At 48.0% G+C, this 23749-nt stretch overlaps 2 protein-coding genes across 3 annotated transcripts in view; one reads left to right on the top strand and one right to left on the bottom strand.

The window, feature by feature from the left end:
• Positions 1 to 382: 382 nt before the first annotated feature.
• The window catches only part of LOC104037061 (ubiquitin-associated protein 2-like), an 86902-nt gene continuing 63535 nt past the window's right edge, over positions 383 to 23749 (bottom strand). For both annotated transcript variants that reach the window (XM_075725669.1, XM_075725670.1), the window contains exons 21-27: positions 10245 to 10323; positions 8528 to 8742; positions 7038 to 7137; positions 6847 to 6954; positions 5496 to 5563; positions 2347 to 2538; positions 383 to 478 (exon numbers count right to left, since the gene is read on the bottom strand). In XM_075725669.1, the coding sequence (XP_075581784.1) occupies positions 383 to 478; positions 2347 to 2538; positions 5496 to 5563; positions 6847 to 6954; positions 7038 to 7137; positions 8528 to 8742; positions 10245 to 10323 (858 nt within the window). The remainder of the gene's footprint in view (positions 479 to 2346; positions 2539 to 5495; positions 5564 to 6846; positions 6955 to 7037; positions 7138 to 8527; positions 8743 to 10244; positions 10324 to 23749) is intronic.
• On the top strand, positions 15440 to 16186 carry LOC142596557 (interferon-like). The gene has a single exon (XM_075725741.1). The coding sequence runs from the start codon at positions 15440 to 15442 to the stop codon at positions 16184 to 16186; it is 747 nt and encodes a 248-aa protein (XP_075581856.1).

Here is a 23749-nt window from a genome sequence, read left to right as displayed (position 1 = left end):
AAAAAATGGCACAGTTTGTCTTTGACAGAGTTTTAAAAGCTTTATAAAAAAAAAAAAAAAAGATGCCCTGGTGCAGATGGGAAATGAATAATTAGTTTTCCTACAAAGAAAATAAAACAGGCTGCAAGATGCAGAAAACCACATTTAGGCTCTATTACATTTACAAATACATACATAAATATATTACATACAACAGCAACTCAAAGAAGAAGTAGGCATCACACAGAGAATGGCTGGCTGGCTGCAGTTCTCCCTGCACAGGCATTTGGCTGAGCAGTTACTTCTCCTAATAATTCTAGGAATGGGCTTCCTCTTTTTTTCCTTTTCTTTTGTTTTTTCTCCTCCTCTCCTCTCATTCTCTCCTCCCTCCCCCGTTTCAGATTTAGTTTGTCCAGTATGGAGAAGTGCCATAGGCAGTTTTGGTAGCCTGAGACTTTTGCTGCATGGTGCTGGGTTGGTTGCGTTGGCCAGATCCACCCTAAAAATTGGAAAGGAAGAAGACATGGGCATCAGCTGCCATAGCACCACAGCACTCCCAGGAAGACAAACCTGTCCATACATCAGCAGAAGAGCTGCCATGCCCAGGAACAGCCCTGACACCCATCAATGCAGTGATACTCCCCACAAACAGATCCGTTTCTGCTCTGCAACATCTCTGCATCTCGCAATCCAGGACAAATCATAGAATCATAGAATGCTTTGGGTTGGAAGGGACCTTGAGAGATCATCAAGCCCAACCCCCCTGCAGTAAGCAGGGATTGAACCTGTGAACTTGGCATTATTAGCACCATGTTCTAACCAACTGAGCTAACCCAGCTGGTCAACATGAACCTCTAAAAACTGAAGTAGCATCAAACAGCAATGTTAGTTCTACAGCAGTTGGCACATTACAGATTAGATTGATTATTCACAAAGGATCTCTTCTTTCCTCACTTCCTCTTCAAAAAGAAACTGGAATATTAGTTTGATTTTGGTTTAGAGAGCTTTGCAGTGGGGCAGATTTTTCTGTAAGTCAGTTGGCCATATTTAATTGGCAAAAGTTGCAGCATAAGTGTCCTCAGAATGTAATTCTCTTTTCCATTTCACACCCTCAGCAAGCAGGAGCACAAGGACACACCATCCCACTGCCCAAGACAGGTTCAAGCACAAGGAAGGAGGGCAGCAGGACTGGGGACAGCAAAGAAGCTCTCAAGGTGAACAGAGGTGGTGCACCAGCTAAGAATGTCACACATTCGGAGAGAGAAATCATTTCCTATTTCTGGACTCTAGGACAGAACACTGTTTTTTCAGGGAACATTTATAGTGAGGAAAGGAACTGCATGGGCTGGTGAAACCAAATCAGAAATTGGAGCCAACATGCAACATGCAAGGGGATGCTTGATTTTTTTCCCCCCGAGTTACAGTCCAAGCGCTCACATCCCGCTCTCCTGCTGCAGCCAGGGGACAGCAGTGCCTCCCTCAGCTTCTCGCCTGGCAGCCTATCTCTCCACACCCCCCATAAGGATGGCCTCTTCACAGAACCACAGGCTGGCTGAGACTGGCAGGGACCTCTCGAGGTATCTTGTCCAATCCCTCTGCTCAAGCAGGGTCACCTAGAGCTGGTTGCCCAGGACCATGTCCAGACATCTCCAAGGATGGAGACTCCATAACCTCCCTGGGCAACCTCTGTGCCAGTGCTTGGTCACCATCCCACTAAAAAAGTGTTTCCTGATGTTGAGGGAACCTCCTGTGTTTCAGTTTGCACCCATTGTCACCGGGCACCACAGAAAAGAGCCTGGCTCCATCCCCTTTACACTCTCCCCTCAGGTATTTATATACATTGATAAGATCCCCCCAAGCCTTCTCTTCTCCAGGCTGAACAATCCCAGCTCTCCCAGCCTTTCCTCATAGGAGAGGTGCTCCAGTCCTTTCCTCATCTTAGTGGCCCTTTGCTGCACTCTCAGGTGTGGCCTCACCAGTGCTGAGCAGAGGGGAAGGATTACCTCCCTTGACCTGCTGGCAGTACTTTGCCTAAAGCAGCCCAGGATACCCTTGGCCTTCTTTGTGGCAAGGGCACATTGTTGGCTCATGGTCAACTTGGTGTCCACCTTTTCCTGGCCTTTTCTGCCAGGCTGCTTTGGCCCCCAGCATGTACTGGTGCATAGGGTTGTTCCTCCCCAGGGGCAGGACTTTGCACTTCCCCTTGCTGAACTTCATGAGCTTCCCTCCCCAAGCTGGTCAAATTGCCCTTTCCCAATGAGCAAAGGAAAAATCAGAAGGAAGCAAAAAGTCCCAAGAACCTACTGGGATGTGAGCAGGAGCAACCTGCCCTCAGGCATGCTGTAGATGTGGAGGGGGCCAACTCACCTGCCCATCTTGCTGAAGATGGTGATGCAGCATCTGGGAATGAGGCTGCTGATGCGCAGGCAGGATATGGAGAAATGGGGCTGGAGCATAACCTGGGGCAGCACCAGGGTTCAGGGGCCCAGTCGATCCAAGAGCAGAGGGCAGGTTGAAAGGAGGCGGCGTACCAGCATGGAATCCCTGCTTGTCAAATGTCTGCACATGAGGCAAGGGGGACAGCATCAGAAAGTGGTGTGAGCAGCCCCACACTGACCAGACAAGAACAAGAATGCCCCAAAAACATATCACCTGAACCTTTACAGAATCATGGAATCATTTAGGTTGGAAAAGACCTTTAAGATCATCCAGTCCAACCATTAACCTAACATTACCAAGTCCACCACTAAACCAATTAAGGGGAGAGTAGTAATTTCATGTTTCCTGGCTTGGTGGCTGGATTATTTTTTAATGAAAGTAAAAACTAGGAATCATTAAGGTTGGAAAGGACCTCTAAGATCATCAGTCCAACCATCAACCCAACACCACCATGCCCACTAAACCATGTCACAAAGTGCCACGTCTACCTGTTTTTTGAACACTTCCAGGGATGGTGACTCCACCACCTCTCTGGGCAGCCTGTTCCAATGCTTGACTACCCTTTTCCTGAAGAAAATTTTCCTAATATCCAATCTAAACCTCCCCTGGTGCAGCTTGAGGCCAAACTAAACCACCCCAGTTCCCTCAGCTGCTCCTCATAAGGCCTGTGCTCCAGACCCTTCACCAGTGCTGAGTACAGGGGGACAATCACCTCCCTGCTCCTGCTGGCCACACTAGTCCTGATACAAGCCAGGATGCTGTTGGCCTTCTTGGCCACCTGGGCACACTGCTGGCTCATGTTCAGCCAGCTGTCAACCAGCACCCCCAGGTCCTTTTCGGCCAGGCAGCTTTCCAGCCACTCTTCCCCAAGCCTGTAGCATTGCATGGGGTTGTTGTGACCCAAGTGCAGAACCTGGCACTCAGCCTTGTTGAACCTCATACAGTTGGCCTCGGCCCATCCATCCAGCCTGTCCAGGCTGCACTGGTGAGGCCGCACCTGGAATACTGTGTCCAGTTTTGGGCCCCTCAGTACAAGAAGGACATGGAGGTGCTGGAGTGTGTCCAGAGAAGGGCAAGGAAGTTGGTGGAGGGTCTGGAGCACAGGCCTTATGAGGAGCAGCTGAGGGAACTGGGGTTGTTTAGCCTGGAGAAGAGGAGGCTGAGGGGTGACCTTATTGCTCTCTACAAGTACCTGAAAGGAGGTTGTAGTGAGGTGGGTGTTGGTCTCTTCTCCCAAGTAGTTAGCGATAGGACGAGAGGAAATGGCCTTTTTTTGATCACTATTTTCTTCTCAAAAAGAGAAGAGTTCATCTCCTGTTCTCACCCATACTTCTGCACTAATGCCTCCAACATTTTATTTCCACAGCTACTGTGCTCCTTTTTTTCCCCCCAACCTCTTTTTACTCAGTGGGACATGGGATGGCAGCACCTGCCTGAAATCAGTCCTTCATATATTGCAGAGGCTCAGGCTGGAATTACTCAACCTACCCAGGGAGGCCCTACAAAAACACAAGAACAACTTGCAATTAGATTTTCTTCCCTCCAGCCAAAGCTTGACCCCTAACACTAAGCATGTAGCTGAGATCTGGCTTCCTACCTGTAAGCATGGATCACAGCCAGACACCGATTCCCCCAACTGAGGGTGCAAGGATGGGAAAACAAGAGCTGGATGTAAGCCCCTTGCACACCACAGCTTGTCAAAGCACTTTCTGCTTTCCCTGGGAAGCTGTATGCTGAGCAATGGCCTCAGGAGAATATGGGACAGGGACCCTCAGGTGTTTGGGGTGGGCACTACTGACTGGTCTCTGGTGAAAAGCAAACAGCCTCTCCACTCACCTGCTTTGGGAGCTATTTTGACTAAAAACATTAGTCCATCTGTGGTGGTGCAGCCCTCCGGGCCACTCTGAGATCCCAGGAAAAGCCCTATTGTGCTGTTATCTTGGTCATAACGATTTGGACATCGGGCTATCTGCTGCCTGAGTTGCGTACCAGAACAACTCAGCACGAATTGTGGCCAGAATGTAAAATACTGACCAAAGCCAATCATCTCGAGATCCTATAAATAGCGATCCAAGAGGGAGACCTCTTTGAGCTCTCCGGGACCGCAGCGGACTGTGTGGCCCAATATCTCCCCCTGAGCTGAGATGCCTCTCAGGGTAGATTTCGCAAGGATTGAAGGATTGTCCATCGGTTTCGCGAGGACTCAAAGGACTGACTTCGTGAGGTTCACCGACCATCCGTTGATGAATGCCAGCACATAAAAGTGAGTAATTCATGAAACTCACGAAAAGGGAAATTTTGATCACAGGTTAACCTTGGGGTGTGCATGTGTGTGTGCAATTTGGCTACATATATATCCATATATACTATCCCTACTCACATAAACCGTTGACCAAGTCTGAGACTAAGATTGGACCTAGCCACACCTAGACTCCTCTCTGAAAGGAGAAAGCAAGGGGGTCTATTCTGAATCTCGTGACTCAACGGGAGGGTCCCCCTTATCCCCTGCACCCACAATCCCTCTGTGAATCATTCTAACTCAAGTGTAGCTGAATTCTCCTTTGTGTGCTTCTTCCATGTAAGCAATAGAGTGAACCTTGCCATTCTCAAACCTTTAACTAAGTAGCTATCTTGATTGTAACAAATTCCATCAAATCGCTGTTTCAAATTGGCTGATGCTTAAGTGTTGTTAAGAATTATACAACCTAATACTGTGATCTATCTCAAAATATTAATAAATCTTAAATCGCTGCTAACCAAAGCCGTGTAAAAAAATCATATTTGCAACACCGTCACACTTCATTTGTACCCAGGACAGAGCACACGTGGGCAGCATGTGGCAGCGTAGAGCACTGCGCCTATGCCAGCAGCTGCTGTCAGGAGCTGACATGGCAGAAGCAGTGGGACAGAGGGCAAGACTCCTCTCCAACAGCAAACAGAGCCAATGTAAGAAGTGCCACAGCCTGCTGACCCTGAGACCAACTGGCCTGGGAATGGCCCCAGCCACCAGTGCTCCACAGGGGGAGCCATCAGCCTTGGCCTCAGGCCACAGGGGAGGAGGGTCCAGCATTCCTCACCTGAGTCTTGTTATAGACTGAGCCACTGATATCAGGCACACCTGTGTTACTTGAGGTCACAGAAACACCTGGAAAACAAAAAGAAAAAGCCACTGACAATGAGAAAGTCAACCACCACCCAGCATGAGCCCCATACTTTGCTCCCAGCACCTCTGGCAGCCTCCATGGATGCACCTTTGTCCACAGCTGCTGCACCACATGCCCTGCTGCTGCTGGCCAGCCTAGTGGGGTTCTCCATGCTGTCAGACCCACAGCGCCCCACATGGGAACAGAAGAAAGGGCTCAGTTCCTCACTCCCACTGCAAAGCAGGAAACCAGCCCACATCCATGACCCAGTGGTTACCACTTGGATTCAAATGTACTTCATCAGGCAGCAGCTGGGCTGCACTGAACACTCATTTAAGCTCACAAAAACCCAGCTTTCCCCTAGGATTAGAATGCTGCAGTAGAGCCAAATGCATCCCAATAGCTTTCCAGTAGTGCAATGAGACTCAGCATCTGCTACACATTTGAGCCCTTGTCCTTTCACATCCTGCAGAAGGGTGAGGTCTGCAATGCTCCTCTGCCCTAAGAGAATGCTCTAAGGTTGTACCCTTCCTAGGACATTGCTCCTTTTTGGATCGCCCCTCCACAGAGGAGAGTGTGATCAGCTCTTGGCTGAAGACAGTCCAGTTGGTGTTTCAGATGAACAGCAAATGCTTGGTATTTGCTTAAGCCCAAGGATGAACTAATTAGCACTAAGCAGTTCAGTATACATTTCTCAGGTCTAACCAGCATATACAGAATAAAGCTTTCATATAAGCTGTATAAATTCTTCAGCCTTTACAGTCACAAAGGAAACATTTCCAGGCATGAAACAATGCAATGAGTTACAGGGTGTACAGACAGCAGCTGAAACAGCCCAGAGATGTGTGAACTGCCCGCCCTACTCACTCCTAACATACTATCTCAGGTGCCTACCAAGAAACTCAAAATCTAGTCTTCATTCAGCAGAGGACCATTTCAGCAGCAGCATCCAACTGCTTAGGCTTCAAAAACACAGCACTGCTGCAGGACCACTATTCTTCAGCAAAGAAAACTTTGGCAGAGGAAACAGCTCACCATTTCTCCCATGTATAATTGTGGACAAAGCTGCGCATCAGCCACACCAATCCTTATGCAAAGTTCAGCCATGAGGTTTAGAAGGAACACTTGGGCCATTAAAAAAGCATTTTGTATACGGGAGATGGAGAAACAGCTTGGATCATGACCCTGTTTAGAGCTGGCTACTGTGTTAACTGCACAGCACTGGCAATACTGGGAGCTTGCCCTGCTAAATCCCACTTGAGCAACCTCAAGTTTCATGTGTTACCTTTCCCAGGTCCAGTGCCAGCAGATTTGTTTTGTGCTTGAGATGACCCACTGTAGCCTCCTTTGCTGTAATCTCCAGCTGCCGTTCCCTGCGTTAAGTCATCATAGCCTGCCGGTGGGTACAAGACAAGGTGTTACAGTGTGCAAGCAGCTCTGCAGACGCTCACATGTGAAGTGCAGTGGTAAGCGTACCTGCTCCATAGCTGTGCTGCCCATAGCCACTCGCTTGCTGGAAAGGAGTCGATGCAGTGTTCAGGTTGACTCCATGCTGTTTAGCAGATGCTGAAGGTACCTGGACAAAGGAAGGGAACAAAAGGTGCTGTTAACTGGGGAACGGCACACAAAATACAAGCTCCCTCTACCATTTAGTGGGGAAGGCACCTCCACCTCACATGGGAAATTTAATCTGGAGTTAGGAGCATGGGATGGCATGGGACATGGTACTTGCACTTCCAGCAGTAACTTGCTTGTAGTGGCTTTGTGCAAGCCCCAAGTTTTCTGCTAGAGCCGCCCCTCTGACTGCAGTGCAACCCTGTCTCAGAACAGGCTGCGTATTTCTTTCATACACTGACTGTAAACAGCAAATTCTTACCCGCAAACCCAAGAAGGAGCAACCACAGTACTCTCCCTCCAGAATCAAATGAAACACCAACTCAGCCTGAGGCTGTTTCATAAAACACAGTCCTACAGGGCCCTAAAATAGACTCATCTACCCTTCTGCCTGGAGCATCACCTCTTCCCAAATAACATTCTCCCTCCTGAGACTACCAGCACTGCTCTCTGACTTAATGGGGTCTCCTCCATCCTTAAAAGGATTTCCTAGGCACTCTCTGTTCACTGACTCAGATTTGGGTCTCCCTTTGACTCTCCAGATGCTGCTACAGGCTTTCAGGAACACTGAGTCCATGAGCTACAGCTGTCTGCTATTTACAGTAACATGCACAGGAGTCCATGAGTTCTGGCCTTTTACATTTCCTGTTTTCTTGGGGAAGGGACTGCAGCTATTTTCTCATGCTTGTACGTTTTTGGAGATCCCTTGCAGACTGGGGAAGATGACTTGACTCTGCTGTCATGAGACCCCACCTGGAGTACCACATCCAGTTTTGGGGCCCTCAGCACAAGAAGGACATAGACCTCTGTTAGAGCAGGTCCAGAGGAGGACCATGAAAATAATCAGAGGGCTGGAACACCTCTCCTATGAAGAAAGGCTGAGGGAGTTGGGGTTGTTCAGCCTGGAGAAGAGAAGGCTCCAAGGAGACCTTATTGTGGCCTTTCAATACTTAAAGGGGGCTTATAAGAAAGACAGAGAGATACTTTAACCAGGGCCTGTAGTGACAGGACAAGGGGCAATGGTTTTAAGCTGAAAGAGGGTAGATTTAGATTGGACATAAGGAAGAAACTTTTTACAATGAAGATGGTGAGATGCTGGAACAAGTTGCCCAGAGAAGTTGTGGGTGCCCCATCATTGGAAGTGTTCAAGGTCAGGTTGGACAGGGCTTTGAACAGCCTGATCTAGTGAAAGATGCCCCTGCCCACGACAGGGGGGGTTGGACTAGATGATCTTTAAAGGTCCCTTCCAACCCAAACCATCCTGTGATTCCAAGATGTAGAAGGTTTGGGCTGGAGAGGGCAAAACCAGAGAGGCACAAAGGGAGGGTTACAGTTTAGGCTGTCGCACTTACAAACATGGTTGGCCCATACTGGAATGCACTGGGTACGCCAGGCATGCCAGCATAATAAGGTAACCCAGTGTAGCTGTACCCCGGGGGCAGGGTCGGGTTGAGGAAGGGCTGCTGAGTTGTATGGTGCGTCTGCGTCTGGTTCTGCTGCGGCTGGGCGAGTGTGGTAGCAGGAGCAGGGGAGGCAGAATCCCCACGGCCAAATTTTGTTACGTCACCTGCGAAAGAAAGAACTGATCAGAAAAGCCATCAAAGCCACTCCACAAGTGGAGAATTCAAAGGATTCAAATCCTCTGAATACAAGTAGACAACTACAGAAGAGAGAACATCCTACACTTGAAAGCCTGCAGTTGTTCATGGGAAGAACTCTCCCGGTCTCTGTTCCTGATGGCCACAGAGACATTGCCTGTTCACGGCACAGAACTCTGTGCCATAGCTAATCCATTCATAAAATGGAGATACTGATACTTACCTATCTCACACAGTCTGAGCAGATTCATTACTATCAGATCATTGCAATAAAACGTGCTAAAAGCAGAAGTATAGTAAATAGCCAAAGAGCAAATGGTTGTTGGGTTAAAGTGTGACTCTCCTGGAGGTTAAAGTGATTAGCTAAGCTTCATGGGCTGAAAGCAAGTTAGGATTTACAGGCAGTGATGGGCATATTTTTGTCAATGTCTGTTTATTTGTCAAGCATGACTAGTTAGATGTCTGGTTCCTCACACCACCAAAGTTCTGAAGACAGTAGCTGAAGGCCAGGAACGCAAGGTTTGCATCGCGGGCCACCTTATTGAAGAAGTAGGAAGGGAAATTCGGTTATTAACCCAAAAGCAGCCTCCTGAGAGAAGTGATTACAAAGCAGAAAACTCCCAAACTCTTGCATTTTCTGGCAGCCTACAGAGCAGCATGTTCACATGTTTTTAGGGAGGTGACATATATCAATCACGTCTATCTCATTCCCAACCAGTATTCCTTTATGTTGGTTACCAAAAAGTATGACAACACTTAATACTGGCATTATAGGAATTATAACACCTATGGCTACAGTTTTAAGCTGTAATCAGATGGCAGTGAAAGAAAACCACTGGCTGAAAATCCTGGATGGCATTAATGTCATCTTTGCATGCTGATAACTGAAGAGCAAGAACAGGAATGAGGAAGGGCTTCTTAAGACCACATGCTTTTGGGAATGAAGTCCATTAGATTTGGGGAGGGTGAGGGAGAGCCTGCTAGATGCAGCTCCTGCTGGGAACATACAAGTGCTAAAATAGCAGCAACAAAGTATGAGCAGCCACTGAGGGGGGTCTATTCCAGTGCCAAAAAAGGAAAGCAAGCCAGTTGAATTATGAGAAGAACGATTAAGCTATGGAATATTTTTCAAGCATCTGTGTGTGCTTGGGAAGGGCACTAGATGTCATGAATGTAAACGGCAGTGTCAATTTTGCACTTATTCTCAAAGGCTATCCAACTTACTCTCAGAAGTCATGTATGAATTACTGAGCAAAACCATGAAAGGAGAAGAAAGAAGGGGGGGGAAGAAGAAAAAATCTCAATATCAGGGTTGAGATGGAGATGCTCGCTTTTGTTTGACTAGTTTGGACTGATGGGTTTAACTGCTTACAGAAGGAAAAAACGACTGCTCTTTCAGCAATGACAGGATGATCTGCATTTAGAAACCAGCACATCTCACTTACCATCCTCATCTTTAAATAGCACTCACCTGAGTATGGGTTGTTAGCAAGGCTCCCATCTCTGCCTGTCAAGGTTGCAGGAGCAGGGAATGTAATTCCATAGTAATCCTTGGAAAGAGACAATATAATTTATTAATAGTTGAAACCTTAACAGAGCTGGACAGCTCTTATGAACCCTGTATTATACACATAAGAAAATTTAAAAAGCAAGAACTAAAGGAAGCTTGGGCAGAAACTGACCTTTTTGCTTACAGCAGAGCTGAAGATTTACCTGAATCCTCAACTTCAAAATAAACCTATTTTATAGACGTTTTTAATATCATATACAAATACTTAATTACTTAATGGTAAGTTAAAGGCAACAACTAAACGCTTTCCCCTCCCAACCCTCAGCTCTGAGCTGTTATATTCCAGTGAGACTGCACCTGGAAGAGCAACAGACCATCAGGGGCCAAAAACCTGGGGTCAGGCCAGGACCGTAATCGCAATGTGGATGTAGTCTAAAGGTTTTTACCCTTGTACCATGCCCTGTTTTCTGAAAGTGGAAACATCAGCTAGGAAAACAGCACAAACAAACAAACAAAAAACATGGAGAGAGTTACCACCTGATGACTGGAAAATTTATTTCAACTACATTACAGGAGACCTCAGATCAGTAGTCTCCAAAGTGGGGTGCATGAAGAAAATGTTTTTGGTACCATTAATAAATAAAATTAAAAAAAAAATTAAAAATAGTGTTTAACCTTTCTCTCATCCTTTTTAAATTTATATTTGTGTATGTTTTATAACATACATATTAGTACAGTAGTATATGTATATAATTTATAAATAAATTAATATTGGGAGTGAGTGCTCACAATTTTTTTACCGATAGGGTGTATGATCGAAAAAGGTGGAGACCACTGCCTTAGATCATTCTTCTAGGTCCTCTACAGGAATTTAAGACAGTCCTCACCCTAGAAAGCTTGCACTCTGAGATGACAGGACATATCAGCAAAAACAAAGCAGCATTTTGTCTTCAGTTTGGGGGAAAAAGAGAAAAGTTTGCCCTTCCCTCTCTGGGTGAACTCCACATGTGGGGCTGGTACTCTACTAAGCAGTTTTCCCCCTAATTCTCATGGTTTACTCCTCACCACCTCCAATCCATCAAGAGTTAATGCTTTAACCACTAACATATCTATTTCCACACAGTCTTCAACACTGGAAAAGCATCCTCCTTCATACCTGCCTCTGCAAATTCCCCAGCACCTCAAATGCTTTCTCAGAGTTGACAGCACCTTCCACCTTGCTACATTTCTGTGCATCACCTGTGGTGGTGCATTCCCCCCCCCCCCCCCCCCCCCCTTTTTTTCTCTCTTCAACCACTTTACAACCTCAGGGATTCCTGCCAGACCACGGCCTTGTGTAGTGAGCTGGTCAGTTAGGTGCCCCTTAATTGTACCAGAAACTCCTACATGGTTGAAGCAGAGAGTGGCCTTGTCCTTATCAGAAACTCTTACATGCTTGAAGCAGAGAGTGAGAACAATCAAGTTACCCCTGACAGCTTTGAAACAGAGCAGTAATTACCGACCCAGATTGTGGCTCGGATGGAGATTTACAATGGCTAAAGCCAATCATCTCACAATCCTATAAAACAGCAGTCCTAAGTGAGGCCCTTTGAGCTCTCCTGGACTGCAGCGGGCTGCACCAGCATCTCCCTCTGAGCAGAACTCCTCAGAGCTAGCAAACTCTGAAAGTTTGCTAAAATTGGAGGTCTATTGCTGAAGACCGACAGTGGAGCCTGGGCTGAAACCCTTCACTCCTTGAGGCTCAACCCTCGCCAGTTGAGAAATGCCAAGACATTCAACGTGAATATTTCACTGAACTTGAAGGGAATTTTTAAACTGGTATACCAATTTTTTTTTTTTAATATATATATGTATATATGTATTCATGTCTGTGTGTATGCAGGTGTGAATCAGTTGAAGTAGTCTGTAGATGTATGATTTAATTTCAAAGCGAGTCTTATACTGCTGCATTATCCTTATTCCTATAAACTGTTGACCAAGTCTGAGACTAAGATTGGACCTAGCCACACCTAGACTCCTCTCTGAGGAGTTTAGAAAGCAAGAGGGTCTATTCTGAACCTTGTGACTCAATGGGAGAATCCTCCTTTTCCCTGCATCCACGATTTCTCTCACTCGAGTGTAACCTAATTTTCTTTTATGCACTTCTTCCATGTACTAGATACACACACACACATATATATAATCCTTATTCACATAAACCGTTGACCAAGTCTGAGACTAAGATTGGACCTAGCCACACCTAGACTCCTCTCTGAAAAGGAGTTTAGAAAGCAAGGGGGTCCATTCTGAACCTCGTGACTCAACAGGAGGGTCCCCCTTATCCCCTGCACCCATGATCCCTCTGTGAATCATTCCAACTCAGTGTAACTTAATTTTTCCTTTATGCACTTCCATGTAGTAATAGAGTGAACCTTGCCATCTTCGAATCTGTAACTAAGTCACTGTTTTGATCAATTTTGTCTAATCACATTGTTAATCACTGATGACCGAGTGCTATTAAAAATATTACAATCAAATCCTGCGATTTGCTACAAGTAAATTCTAAACTGCTACTAAATCAAACTGTGTAAAGTCACTAATTCACAATAAATTGACATAATCATCAGGATTCACAAATCTGCATTCGTGACATCACCTCCCCGTCTCCTACACCCAATCCTCCATCACTGAACATGAAATAATCTGGCAAAGATTTAGTATTGCAGGTGCTTTCTGTAACTTGAAACGGTGCCATATTTCATCATCCTTTCCTTCCCAGGTAATTCCACCTCATCAGCTCCGGCATGAATCACTTAACAAAACACAACCAAATTCCTACTAAAAGTCTTTGCAGGTTATTCAAAAGCAGCGCTCCTGTCTCCTTCTGAGGAAAATGACACGAAAAGCAGATTTGGAGAAGAGATCTGAACAGGACTTGGTAGACGTGAACTGGAACTGACACACTACTATTTTCCCCTATATAAACCAGACAAAAATATAACCAAATCCACATGAGAACAAGGTCTAAGGATTGCAATTATTCCCACTGTCCCTCAGGTGGAGGAAAACCACATCAGCACTGCATATCCCTATCCCACACACATATGCATACACACACTCAAAACAAAGATCATTAGAAAAATACAAGTGCAAGCCAGTTATCTTTGCACTTCATGCCCACCCATAGGAAAGCATCAGAAGAGATATTCTGCTCTTCAAACAACACAGGTATTTCCTGACCTACAGAAGACATGCAGTAGAAGGTGCTTCAAGTCAAAACTGAAATATCAGGAATAGACTCAAAAGGTGAGACAGAAAAGGACTGAAAAATAAGTGATCTGACATAATAGATTTAAGCTCCACCAAGCAGTTTGCTAGGTACCACGCACACCAGCTAAGATATTTGTAAGATCTCTACTACACAGGCAGCCTGCAACAGGCTAACAGAAAAGACAGCATCTTCCAATGTAATTATCTTGGTTTCGGCTGGGATAGAGTTAATTTTCTTCCTAGTAGCAGGCATAGTGCTGTGTGTTGGATTTAGGATGAGAAGAATGCTGATAACACACTGATGGTTTAGTTGTTGCTAAGTACTGCTTATGCTAGTCAAGGACTTTTCAGCTTCCCATGCTCTGCCAGGTGCACAAGAAGCTGGGAGGGGGCACAGCCAGAACAGTTGATCCAAACTGGCCAAAGGGCTATTCCATACCATATGATGTCATGCTCAGTACATAAGCTGCAGGGAGTTGGCCGGGGGACAGTGATCGCTGCTCGGGAACTGTCTGGGCATTGGTCAGCAGGTGGTGAGCAATTGCATTGTGCATCACTTGCTCTGTATATTATTATTACTGTTATTAATATATTGTTATTACTACTACTATTATTTTACTTTATTTTATTTCAATTATTAAACAGTTCTTATCTCAACCCAGGAGTGTTTCTCACTCTTACTCCTCCAATTCTCTCCCCCATCCCATCAGGGTAAGGGGAGCGAGTGAGTGGCTGCATGGTGCTTAGTTGCTGGCTGGGGTTAAACCACGACAGTAATACACACTAAAATTAAAGGTAAAAACAAAAAAAAACCCCACCCAACAAACCAACACAGTGAGAATTTACAGCATCAACATACACAATAAGAAATTGAGTTAAATTAAAAAAGACACCCCCCCCACCCCCCCAAACCTCAGGGGAAACCCCCATTCTCACTGCATCAGCAGCCACTGGTACCTCTCGCTGCTGGAAGCTTCCCAGGAAGCAGTGACGACTTGCACTTGGGACTCTGCCCACTTTCGCTTTCTAGATATAAATGGACCAGCACAAAGACAAATATTCCCCACCAGCTCCTACCTCCCATACACCTAATTGTTGCCTAATTTCTACAACAAATTCAAAACACAATAAAAAACCCAAAACTAGAAATCACAATTATTGAATGAATAGTTGATGAAAAATCCTTTGTGACATTTATGCATTTATTTATAAATATCAACACACTGAGGACAAATAACTCAGGGGGGATGACAGACAACCCCCAAAATATTCTGCAAGATATTTGCAGAGAGGAAAAACCCTTCTACCAGCAAAGCTGCAGATGCTATAGAGAAAGGGGGGGGGGAACAACCAACCAAAAAACAACCTGACAAACTAAAAATATTTGTCAATAAGAAATAAAGGAAAACATGCATTAACTCATATATACAAATAATATCAGAGCATGAAATAAGAAAAATAGATGTTAGTAGGCAGAGAAACTTGAAAATAAAAACTAAGACAGACAACGCGCAAAAGAGATGAAAAGGAAACGCTGAAATGCATCCCTAGCACAGCTGCCCCAAAAGCCTCTGCCACTGCGCTTTCATCCTCTGCTGCACCATAAGGGCACAGGAGCCGGGCTCCCCCCATACCCCAACAGCAGCCCTAGGAAAGAACCGGCTCCCCTTCCCTATGGCCACCTCTGGCTCATACTTTGACGAGCACAACAAAAGCCCTCAGGAGAAAGTAAATGGAAAGCAAAACTGAAAATGGAAACAGAAATTCTGTCTAGATGATGATGATGAAAGGAAAGCTGTGGCACCACATAAAGCCAGCCACCCAGCAGCGCCCACCCGCACCACCACCAAGCCTGACCAGGCTCCTGCCCAGCCCAGCACCACCCACACAGCACGCACAGACCCACCATGGCTGTGCCCGCAACCCCACAGCCCTGCCTGCGGCACAGTGCCCCAGTACTCCTGCTCCTCCTGCCAGCTCTCACCACCGCCCTCACCTGCCAACCTGCATCCCCGAGACCCCACCTTCCCCTGGCACAGCCTCCAGCTCAGCTCCTCCAGGCCATGGCTCCCAGCCCGCCACAGCCCTGCCACCACCAGCACACGCACTTCCCCTTCCCCAACACCCTCCTCCACACCAGCCACCCACAGCAGGCTGCCGCCACCGCCCTCTGCATTCTCCAGCACCTCTTCACCACCCTCAGCAGCCCAAGCACCCCCCACCACTGGGATGCCCCAGCACGCCACCAACTCCTCAGCAACCTCCAGCATTACATCTACCACCTGGAGCAATGCCTGCCAGCCAACGGCATGCTCTTCGAAGGCCAAGGGCCCCGCAACCTGCTGCTCGGCATCAACAAGTACTTCGGGCGCATCCAGGACTTCCTCCGCACCCACCACCACAGTCCCTGTGACTGGGACCACGTCTGCCTTGAAGCTCGCATCTGCTTCCAACATGTGGACATACTCATATGGCAGATGAAGAGCCGAACTGCTCCTGCCCTCCACCAAACCCACCTGCGCCAAATGCCCATCCCCAGCCAACACTGGCAGCCACAGATCGAGTGGATGCAGCAGCAGCCCGGGCTGGGATTGCTCAGCACTGCTCACACCTTTTCCAGCCAGGAGCCTGTGCCAACGGGGAAACGGGCATGACTGTGGCGAGGCCAGCAGCACCATGGTGAGGCCAGGGCCAGGCTGCAGCACAGCCCATGCACCGGCACCATGGCCACACCTTCGCTGGAAAGGAAGGAGGAGGAAATTGCTGTGCTGCACACTCATGGAGAGAGCCATGAGGCAATGAGGAGAGGGGTAGTATTTATTACCCATGGCATTATCTAGCCCGTCCAGACTGCAACCTCCCCTGATGGAGAGGAAGGTCCCCGTGGACACTGCAGGACTCACACCAACAACTATTTATCAGAGAACTCTATTTATTTATCCAGTCATTAATTTATATATATTTTATTTATTTATTCACCTGTTGGAAATAAAGACTTTAAAAAAAAAAAAAAAGAAAAAAGAGGTGGTCATCATGCATGTACCTGGCAGGCAAAGACAGGGTCTCTGCAGGCTGGCAGGGATGAGCCTCCCTCCTGCAGCCCATCCCACCGATGCCTCCTGCCCTGGTTGAAGGCTTTGGAGAGCAGGCCACTCTTGGGGACCCACAGGCATCTCCCACTGATGCCAGACCCTCAGAGCACACACTCGCCCAGATGACATGATGCCTGCCCTGCACACTCCTCCTCTCCCACCACCCACACTCTTCCTTCCTAACCCTTTCACACTGCCAAGATATGAAAGTCACCTCCAAAATACCACCCCATCATAAACAACCATTCAGCGATGACACAGCACTGCTTGGGGCCAAGCAGGGTGGCATGGACAAGGTGCACCTCAAAGAGGCAAGAAGGGGACCCACCAAGGCCTGTGGAAATTTGGACAAGGAACAGCACCCAAGTACTATCAACCCCACCCAAGAAACACCAAAAAGCCACAAAAAACATAGGAGATGCCCAGGACTGCTCATTGCTCTCCTACAACCACCACAACTGGCCCAGAATGCTCCTGCCTGTGCTCACATACCAGTGGCCATGTGGACCTGCCTCACTGCATAGAGTGGATCAGCCTAGGCCTTCTTCACCCCAACACATCCTTAGCAAACAAAAAGATACATCCCCCAAGCACCACCACCCAACATGGTCCAAACCAACCAGCACAGCATTCCCCATGAAGGAAACTGCCCACTCACCACCAGCTGCTCCTTTGCACTCCAACCACCACCCCAAAAATATCTGCCCCAGGTGCTTTGCCCTCCCCAGGTAAGCCCGAGCAAGACAACACAAAAGCTCAGCAGCTTTGGCCTCCTCCCACACGGGACAAAGAGGTAGTTCTCCATGCTCAGTCACACCACCTCCACACCACTGCAAGGACACTGCTCCATGCAAACACAAAGGGGCACTTCCCATGCAGCTGGAGAACAAGAAAACAAGTGGGACCAAATATAGTCAGGAACACAGCAGGACCCCTCAAGATGCAACATCCAGGCTGTACTACAGTCCTCCTGATATTCTTCTAACCAGAAATACCCTGTGATGCCAGGCAGGGACAACCTCATTGGCTCTGTCTTCTCTGAGGTGGCTGAAGAAAGCAAACCCTCCTCAGACATAAAAACAGAGAGGATGAGAGATAACACCACGAGCTGGAACACAGGGGATTCAAACATGAAAGAATAAACACACTATTATCTTTACCATGAAGGTGATACAACACCAGAAGAGGGATCAGGGAGGTTGTGCGATGTCCATTCCTGGAGATACATCCAAAAGCATCACTGGACAATGCATCAGCAACCTCCTCTGACACCACCTACCCTCAGCACCAGATTGTACTCGGGACCTCCAAAGCAAAACAGACCACTGAAAAAGAATTTAAAAAAGATTGAAAGAAATTATGCACTCAGTGATAAAAAAAGAGAAACTGAGAAGTTCCAGCAGTATGAGGGCATAACATAAGACACAAGCATTTCACCAGGCAAACACTAGAAATTGGAAAAATTGAATTGTTTGTAGAGGACCTTTTCCTCCACACAGCACAATGGGACAGTAGTCATGAAAAATTCCTCAACTGGCAAAAATAGCAAAAATCACCCTATGCAAAAATATTTCTGTCTGCATCTCCTTCATTCAATAAGCAACAGCTTAGAAAAAACAACTTATCCCCCATCACAATGAGGTTCAAACTGAGGAAAGGGAAGCAAAGAGATTGTAGAAGCTTCATCAATAAACATTCAGTGCTCAAGTGCTTAGACCCAGAGCTACCTCCTCAAACGATATCTGAACTTAGAGAGCTCCTGAGATATACATCACATTACAAATCTTCCAAAATGTAAAAAGAAATGATGTACTGATACGAAAACAAAGATGACATATACTGAAAGTAAAAAACCCACAACCAATACTGGCGCATTACATAAGGAAGAGACTTGGGCAGGAAGGGAAATTCAGCAGAACACAACAGGCATCAGAGCTTGCCTGAGAGGGAAAGGAGAAACCACAAAAAACACATCAGCAAAAAAACTGCCCCATGTGTCACTACCCCAGTGCTTTCACATCCCCCCCGCTGAACCACTACAGCCAACCTCCCCCAAACACACCACCGCCCTTCCCAAGCACAGCCACACCACCAACACACTTCCCCCAAGGCCACCACAGCCACCAGACAAAACTGAAGATTACAGCCAGAAACTTGCTGCAATCAGAAAGCGAGGAAGGGAAAGACGCAGCACCACATAAAGCCAGCCACCCAGCAGCACCCCAATCACAGTGCCCACCCGCACCACCACCAAGCCTGACCAGGCTCCTGCCCAGCACCACCCACACAGCATGCACAGAGCCACCATGGCTGCACCCACAACCCCACAGCCCTGCCTGCGGCACAGCGCTCCTGCTCCTCCTGCCAGCTCTCACCACCGCCCTCACCTGCCAACCTGCATCCCCGAGACCCCACCTTCCCCTGGCACAGCCTCCAGCTCAGCTCCTCCAGGCCATGGCTCCCAGCCCGCCACAGCCCTGCCACCACCAGCACACGCACTTCCCCTTCCCCAACACCCTCCTCCACACCAGCCACCCACAGCAGGCTGCCGCCACCGCCCTCTGCATTCTCCAGCACCTCTTCACCACCCTCAGCAGCCCAAGCACCCCCCACCACTGGGATGCCCCAGCACGCCACCAACTCCTCAGCAACCTCCAGCATTACATCTACCACCTGGAGCAATGCCTGCCAGCCAACGGCATGCTCTTCGAAGGCCAAGGGCCCCGCAACCTGCTGCTCGGCATCAACAAGTACTTCGGGCGCATCCAGGACTTCCTCCGCACCCACCACCACAGTCCCTGTGACTGGGACCACGTCTGCCTTGAAGCTCGCATCTGCTTCCAACCCCTCCACAACCTCACCCGCACCACGTGCGGTTAGCTCAACGACCCTGACCAACCTGCACAGCCCCACGCTGCCACCACCACTTCTGGACCACTGCCCCATCCCCACCTCTGTCCTCCTGCCTCCCCTGACTGATGGCAAGAGCCACTGCAAGAACGACCCTGGACCCTGAGCCTCCAATGACTACTTGTCTATTTATACAACTTATTATATTTAATTTGACAACGGCTTTTATCTATTTATTCACCTATTTATTTGACAGAAAATAAAGACCTGTTGCAAAAAGCTTGCCAGTGCGTCTTGTGTCAGAAGCACAGGAATAAGCCTTTGGGGTGGGGGGAAGCGACCTCCACTCAACACCTACTCCAAGCCCTGCTCCAAACAGGGCTCTTACAGATCCAGTGCCCACTCTTCTCTTTGGCACCTCCCCAAGGATGCACTTTCCTCAACCTCTTCAGAAAACCTCCGCCAGGGTTTAGCCATCATCAGCAGAATCATCTCTTCAGTCCTTATCTCCTCAAGATTTTCCACCTTCCATTTTGGTTTAGACCAGCTGATGAAGGAGAGTAAGTATTACCCATTCATTTTTTCCTCTCCATTTGCTGTCACTACATGTAAATAACATCAATAATTCTCAGCTCCTGGCCCCTCAGAACCAAACCAAGAGGCATGCTCTGCTCCAACCTTTGCATGGCCCTGTGGTACGGCTATATGGAAAAAGCACTCCTGCTCACAGAGCAACAAAAAAATTGAGCAAACAGATGGGAATCGCAGGCTGATAAAAGTGGAACAACACTCCTAGAAAACATTTTGTCTCCTACCAATGTAACCATGTCTCTCCTGGCCCCAGAACTGTAAATATTTTGTCATTTTGCTGCTCTGAAAATAATCCCATTCATTTCAGTCGACAATTCTTCCAAGGATCACGCCTTCATTGGGTAGCTAAAATCTTCATTAATGCACTCAACTTCTTTTAATTCAGGATGTGCAGCTGGACAGGGTTTTGTCTGGGACATCCCTGTACTCACCTTTGACTATCTGACTCTGGCTGTTCCCAGACTCCACCTGGTACTGACTTGGACCTTTAACTTTGGCATTCATCCAGCAATACTTCTTTTCCAGATCACTGCTCATTACTCCACTTCTACCTCCACAGATACACTGTATCACTTAATCCTGTGACTTTCCTCAGTTAAATACTGTCAAACTTACTCTCCAAGTTCCCTATCCTAGTTTTCTGAAAACAAAATTCTTTACCTTTCTGCAATCTAGGCTTAGGCTCTTTGTGAATCTAACTCTCAGCTTCTCTCACATGCCATTTACATTCTGGATCCAAGTAAGGAAGAAAGCTTCGCATACTCTCCCTCCTGCAGCTCATCTGCATTTGTTGCCATGATGCACGTGCAAAGATCTCCACCTACGAGCGCCTCCAAAACCTGTCAGATGCACCTACTGGCTGTCAATTTGTGTACTTGCTGTTCAACCCTACCTCTTGGTAAAAGAAAACATTCACACTCAGATTTCAACTACACTTGACAAAACAGAATATAATCATTAAGGTTGGAAAGGACCTCTAAGATCATCAGTCCAACCATCAACCCAACACCAACATGACCACTAAACCATGTCCCAGAGTGCCACGTCTACCCGTTTTCTGAACACTTCCAGGGATGGTGACTCCACCACCTCTCTGGGCAGCCTGTTCCAATGCTTGACTACCCTTTCCGTGAAGAAATTTTTCCTAATATCCAACCTAAACCTCCCCTGGCGCAGCTTAAGCCCATTTCCTCTTGTCCTATCACTAACTACTTGGGAAAAGAGACCAACACCCACCTCACTGCAACCTCCTTTCAGGTAGTTGTAGAGAGCAATAAGGTCTCCCCCTCAGCCTCCTCTTCTCCAGGCTAAACAAACACAGTTCCCTCAGCCACTCCTCATAAGACTTGTGCTCCAGACCCTTCACCAGCCTTGTTGCCCTTCTCTGAACATGCTCCAGCAACTCAATGTCTTTCTTGTATTGAGGGGCCCAAAACTGGACACAGTATTCCAGGTGTGGCCTCACCAGCACCGAGTACAGGGGGACAATCACCTCCCTGCTCCTGCTGGCCACACTAGTCCTGATACAAGCCAGGATGCTGTTGGCCTTCTTGGCCACCTGGGCACACTGATGGCTCATGTTCAGCCGGCTGTCAACCAGCACCCCCAGGTCCCTTTCGGCCAGGCAACTTTCCAGCCACTCTACCCCAAGCCTGTAGCATTGCATGGGGTTGTTGTGACCCAAGTGCAGGACCTGGCACTTGGCCTTGTTGAACCTCATACAGTTGGCCTCAGCCCATCAGTCCAGCCTGTCCAGGTCCCTCTTGCAGAGCCTTCCTACCCTCAAGCAGATTGACACTCCCACCCAGTTTGGTGTCATCTGCAAACTTACTGAGGGTGCACTCAATCCCCTCATCCAGATCATCGATAAAGATATTAAACAAGACTGGCCCCAAAACAGAGCCCTGGGGAACACTGCTCGTGACCGGCCGCCAACTGGACAACTCCATTCACCACTACTCTCTAGGCTCGGCCACACAGCCAGTTTTTTTACCCAGCAAAGAGTATGCCCGTCCAAGCCATGAGCTGCTAGCTTCCTTAGGAGAATGCTATGGGAGACTGTGTCAAAGGCTTTACTAAAGTCCAGGTAGATGACATCCACAGCCTTTCCTTCATCCACCAGGCGGGTCACCAGGTCATAGAAGGAGATCAGGTTGGTCAAGCAGGACCTGCCTTTCATAAACCCATGCTAGCTGGGCCCTATCCCCTGGTTGACCTGCACATGCCTGTTGAGTGCACTCAAGACGAACCGCTCCATCATCTTCCCCAGCACCGAGGTCAGGCTGGCAGGCCTGTAGTTCCCCGGATCCTCTCTCCGGCCCTTCTTGTAGATGGGCGTCACATTGGCAAGCCTCCAGTCATCAGGGACCTCCCCTGTTAACCAGGACTGCTGATAGACGATGGAAAGTGGCTTGGCAAGCTCCTCCACCAGCTCCCTCAGTACTCTCAGATGGATCCCATCCAGCCCCATAGACTTGCGAGTGTCTCAGTGGTGTATGAGGTCACTAACCATTTCCCCTTGGATTATGGGGGCTTCATTCTGCTCCCTGTCCCTGTCTTCCAGCTCAGGGGGCTGAATGCCCTGGGGATAACTGGTCTGGCTATTAAAGACAGAGGCAAAGAAGGCATTAAGTACCTCAGCCTTTTCCTCATCCTTGGTGGCAACTCCCCCCCCTGCATCCAGCAAAGGATGGAGATTCTCCTTGGCTCTCTTTTTGTTGTTAATGTATTTGTAAAAACATTTTTTATTATCTCTTACAACAGTGGCCAGATTGAGTTCTAGCTGGGCTTTTGCCTTTCTAATTTCCTCTCTGCATGACCTAACGAGATCCCTGTACTCTACCTGAATTGCCTGCCCCTTCTTCCAAAGGTGGTAAACTCTCCTTTTTTCCCCCCCGAGTCCCAGCAAAAGCTCCCTGTTCAGCGAGGCCAGTCGTCTTCCCCACCAGTTCGTCTTATGGCACATGGGGACAGCCTGTTCCTGCGCCTTTAAGACTTCCTTCTTGAAGAAGGCCCAGCCTTCCCGGACCCCTTTGCCCTTCAGGACTGCCTCCCAAGGGACTCTGTCAACTAGCGTCCTGAACAGGCCAAAGTCTGCCCTCCGGAAGTCCATGGTAGTGGTTTTGCTGAACCTCCTCCTTACGTCACCAAGAATCGAAAACGCTATCATATCATGGCCGCTAAGCCCAAGACAGCCTCCGACCACAACATCTCCCACCAGTCCTTCTCTGTTTGCAAACAGCAGGTCAAGCGAGGCACTTCCCCTGGTAGGCTCACTTACCAGCTGCGTCAGGAAGTTGTCTTCCACACACTCTAGGAACCTCTGAGACTGTTGCCTCTCTGCTGTGTTGTATTTCCAGCAGATGTCCGGCAAGTTGAAGTCCCCCACAAGAACAAGGGCTAGCAATTGCGAGACTTCTGCCAGCTGCTTACAGAATATTTCATCTGCCTCTTCATCCTGGTTGGGCAGTCTATAACAGACTCCCAGCAGGACATCTGCCTTGTTGGCCTTCCCCCTCATCCTTACCCATAAACACTCAACCCTATCGTCACCATCATCAAGCTCTATACAATCGAAACACTCCCTAACATACAGAGCCACCCCACTGCCTCGCCTTCCTTGCCTATCCCTTCTGAAGAGCTTATAGCCCTCCAGTGCAGCACTCCAGTCATGAGAGTCGTCCC

The sequence above is a fragment of the Pelecanus crispus genome, chromosome W, assembly GCF_030463565.1.
Source record: "Pelecanus crispus isolate bPelCri1 chromosome W, bPelCri1.pri, whole genome shotgun sequence".
NCBI classification, from domain to species: domain Eukaryota; kingdom Metazoa; phylum Chordata; class Aves; order Pelecaniformes; family Pelecanidae; genus Pelecanus; species Pelecanus crispus.
The sequence above is the reverse complement of the archived record's forward strand: the minus strand, read 5'-3'. Positions and strand labels throughout refer to the sequence as shown.

What these genes read in the sequence shown, in the direction of transcription:
- LOC142596557 (XM_075725741.1), top strand. Translation starts at nt 15,440, where the DNA reads ATGGCTGTGCCCGCAACCCCACAGCCCTGCCTGCGGCACAGTGCCCCA.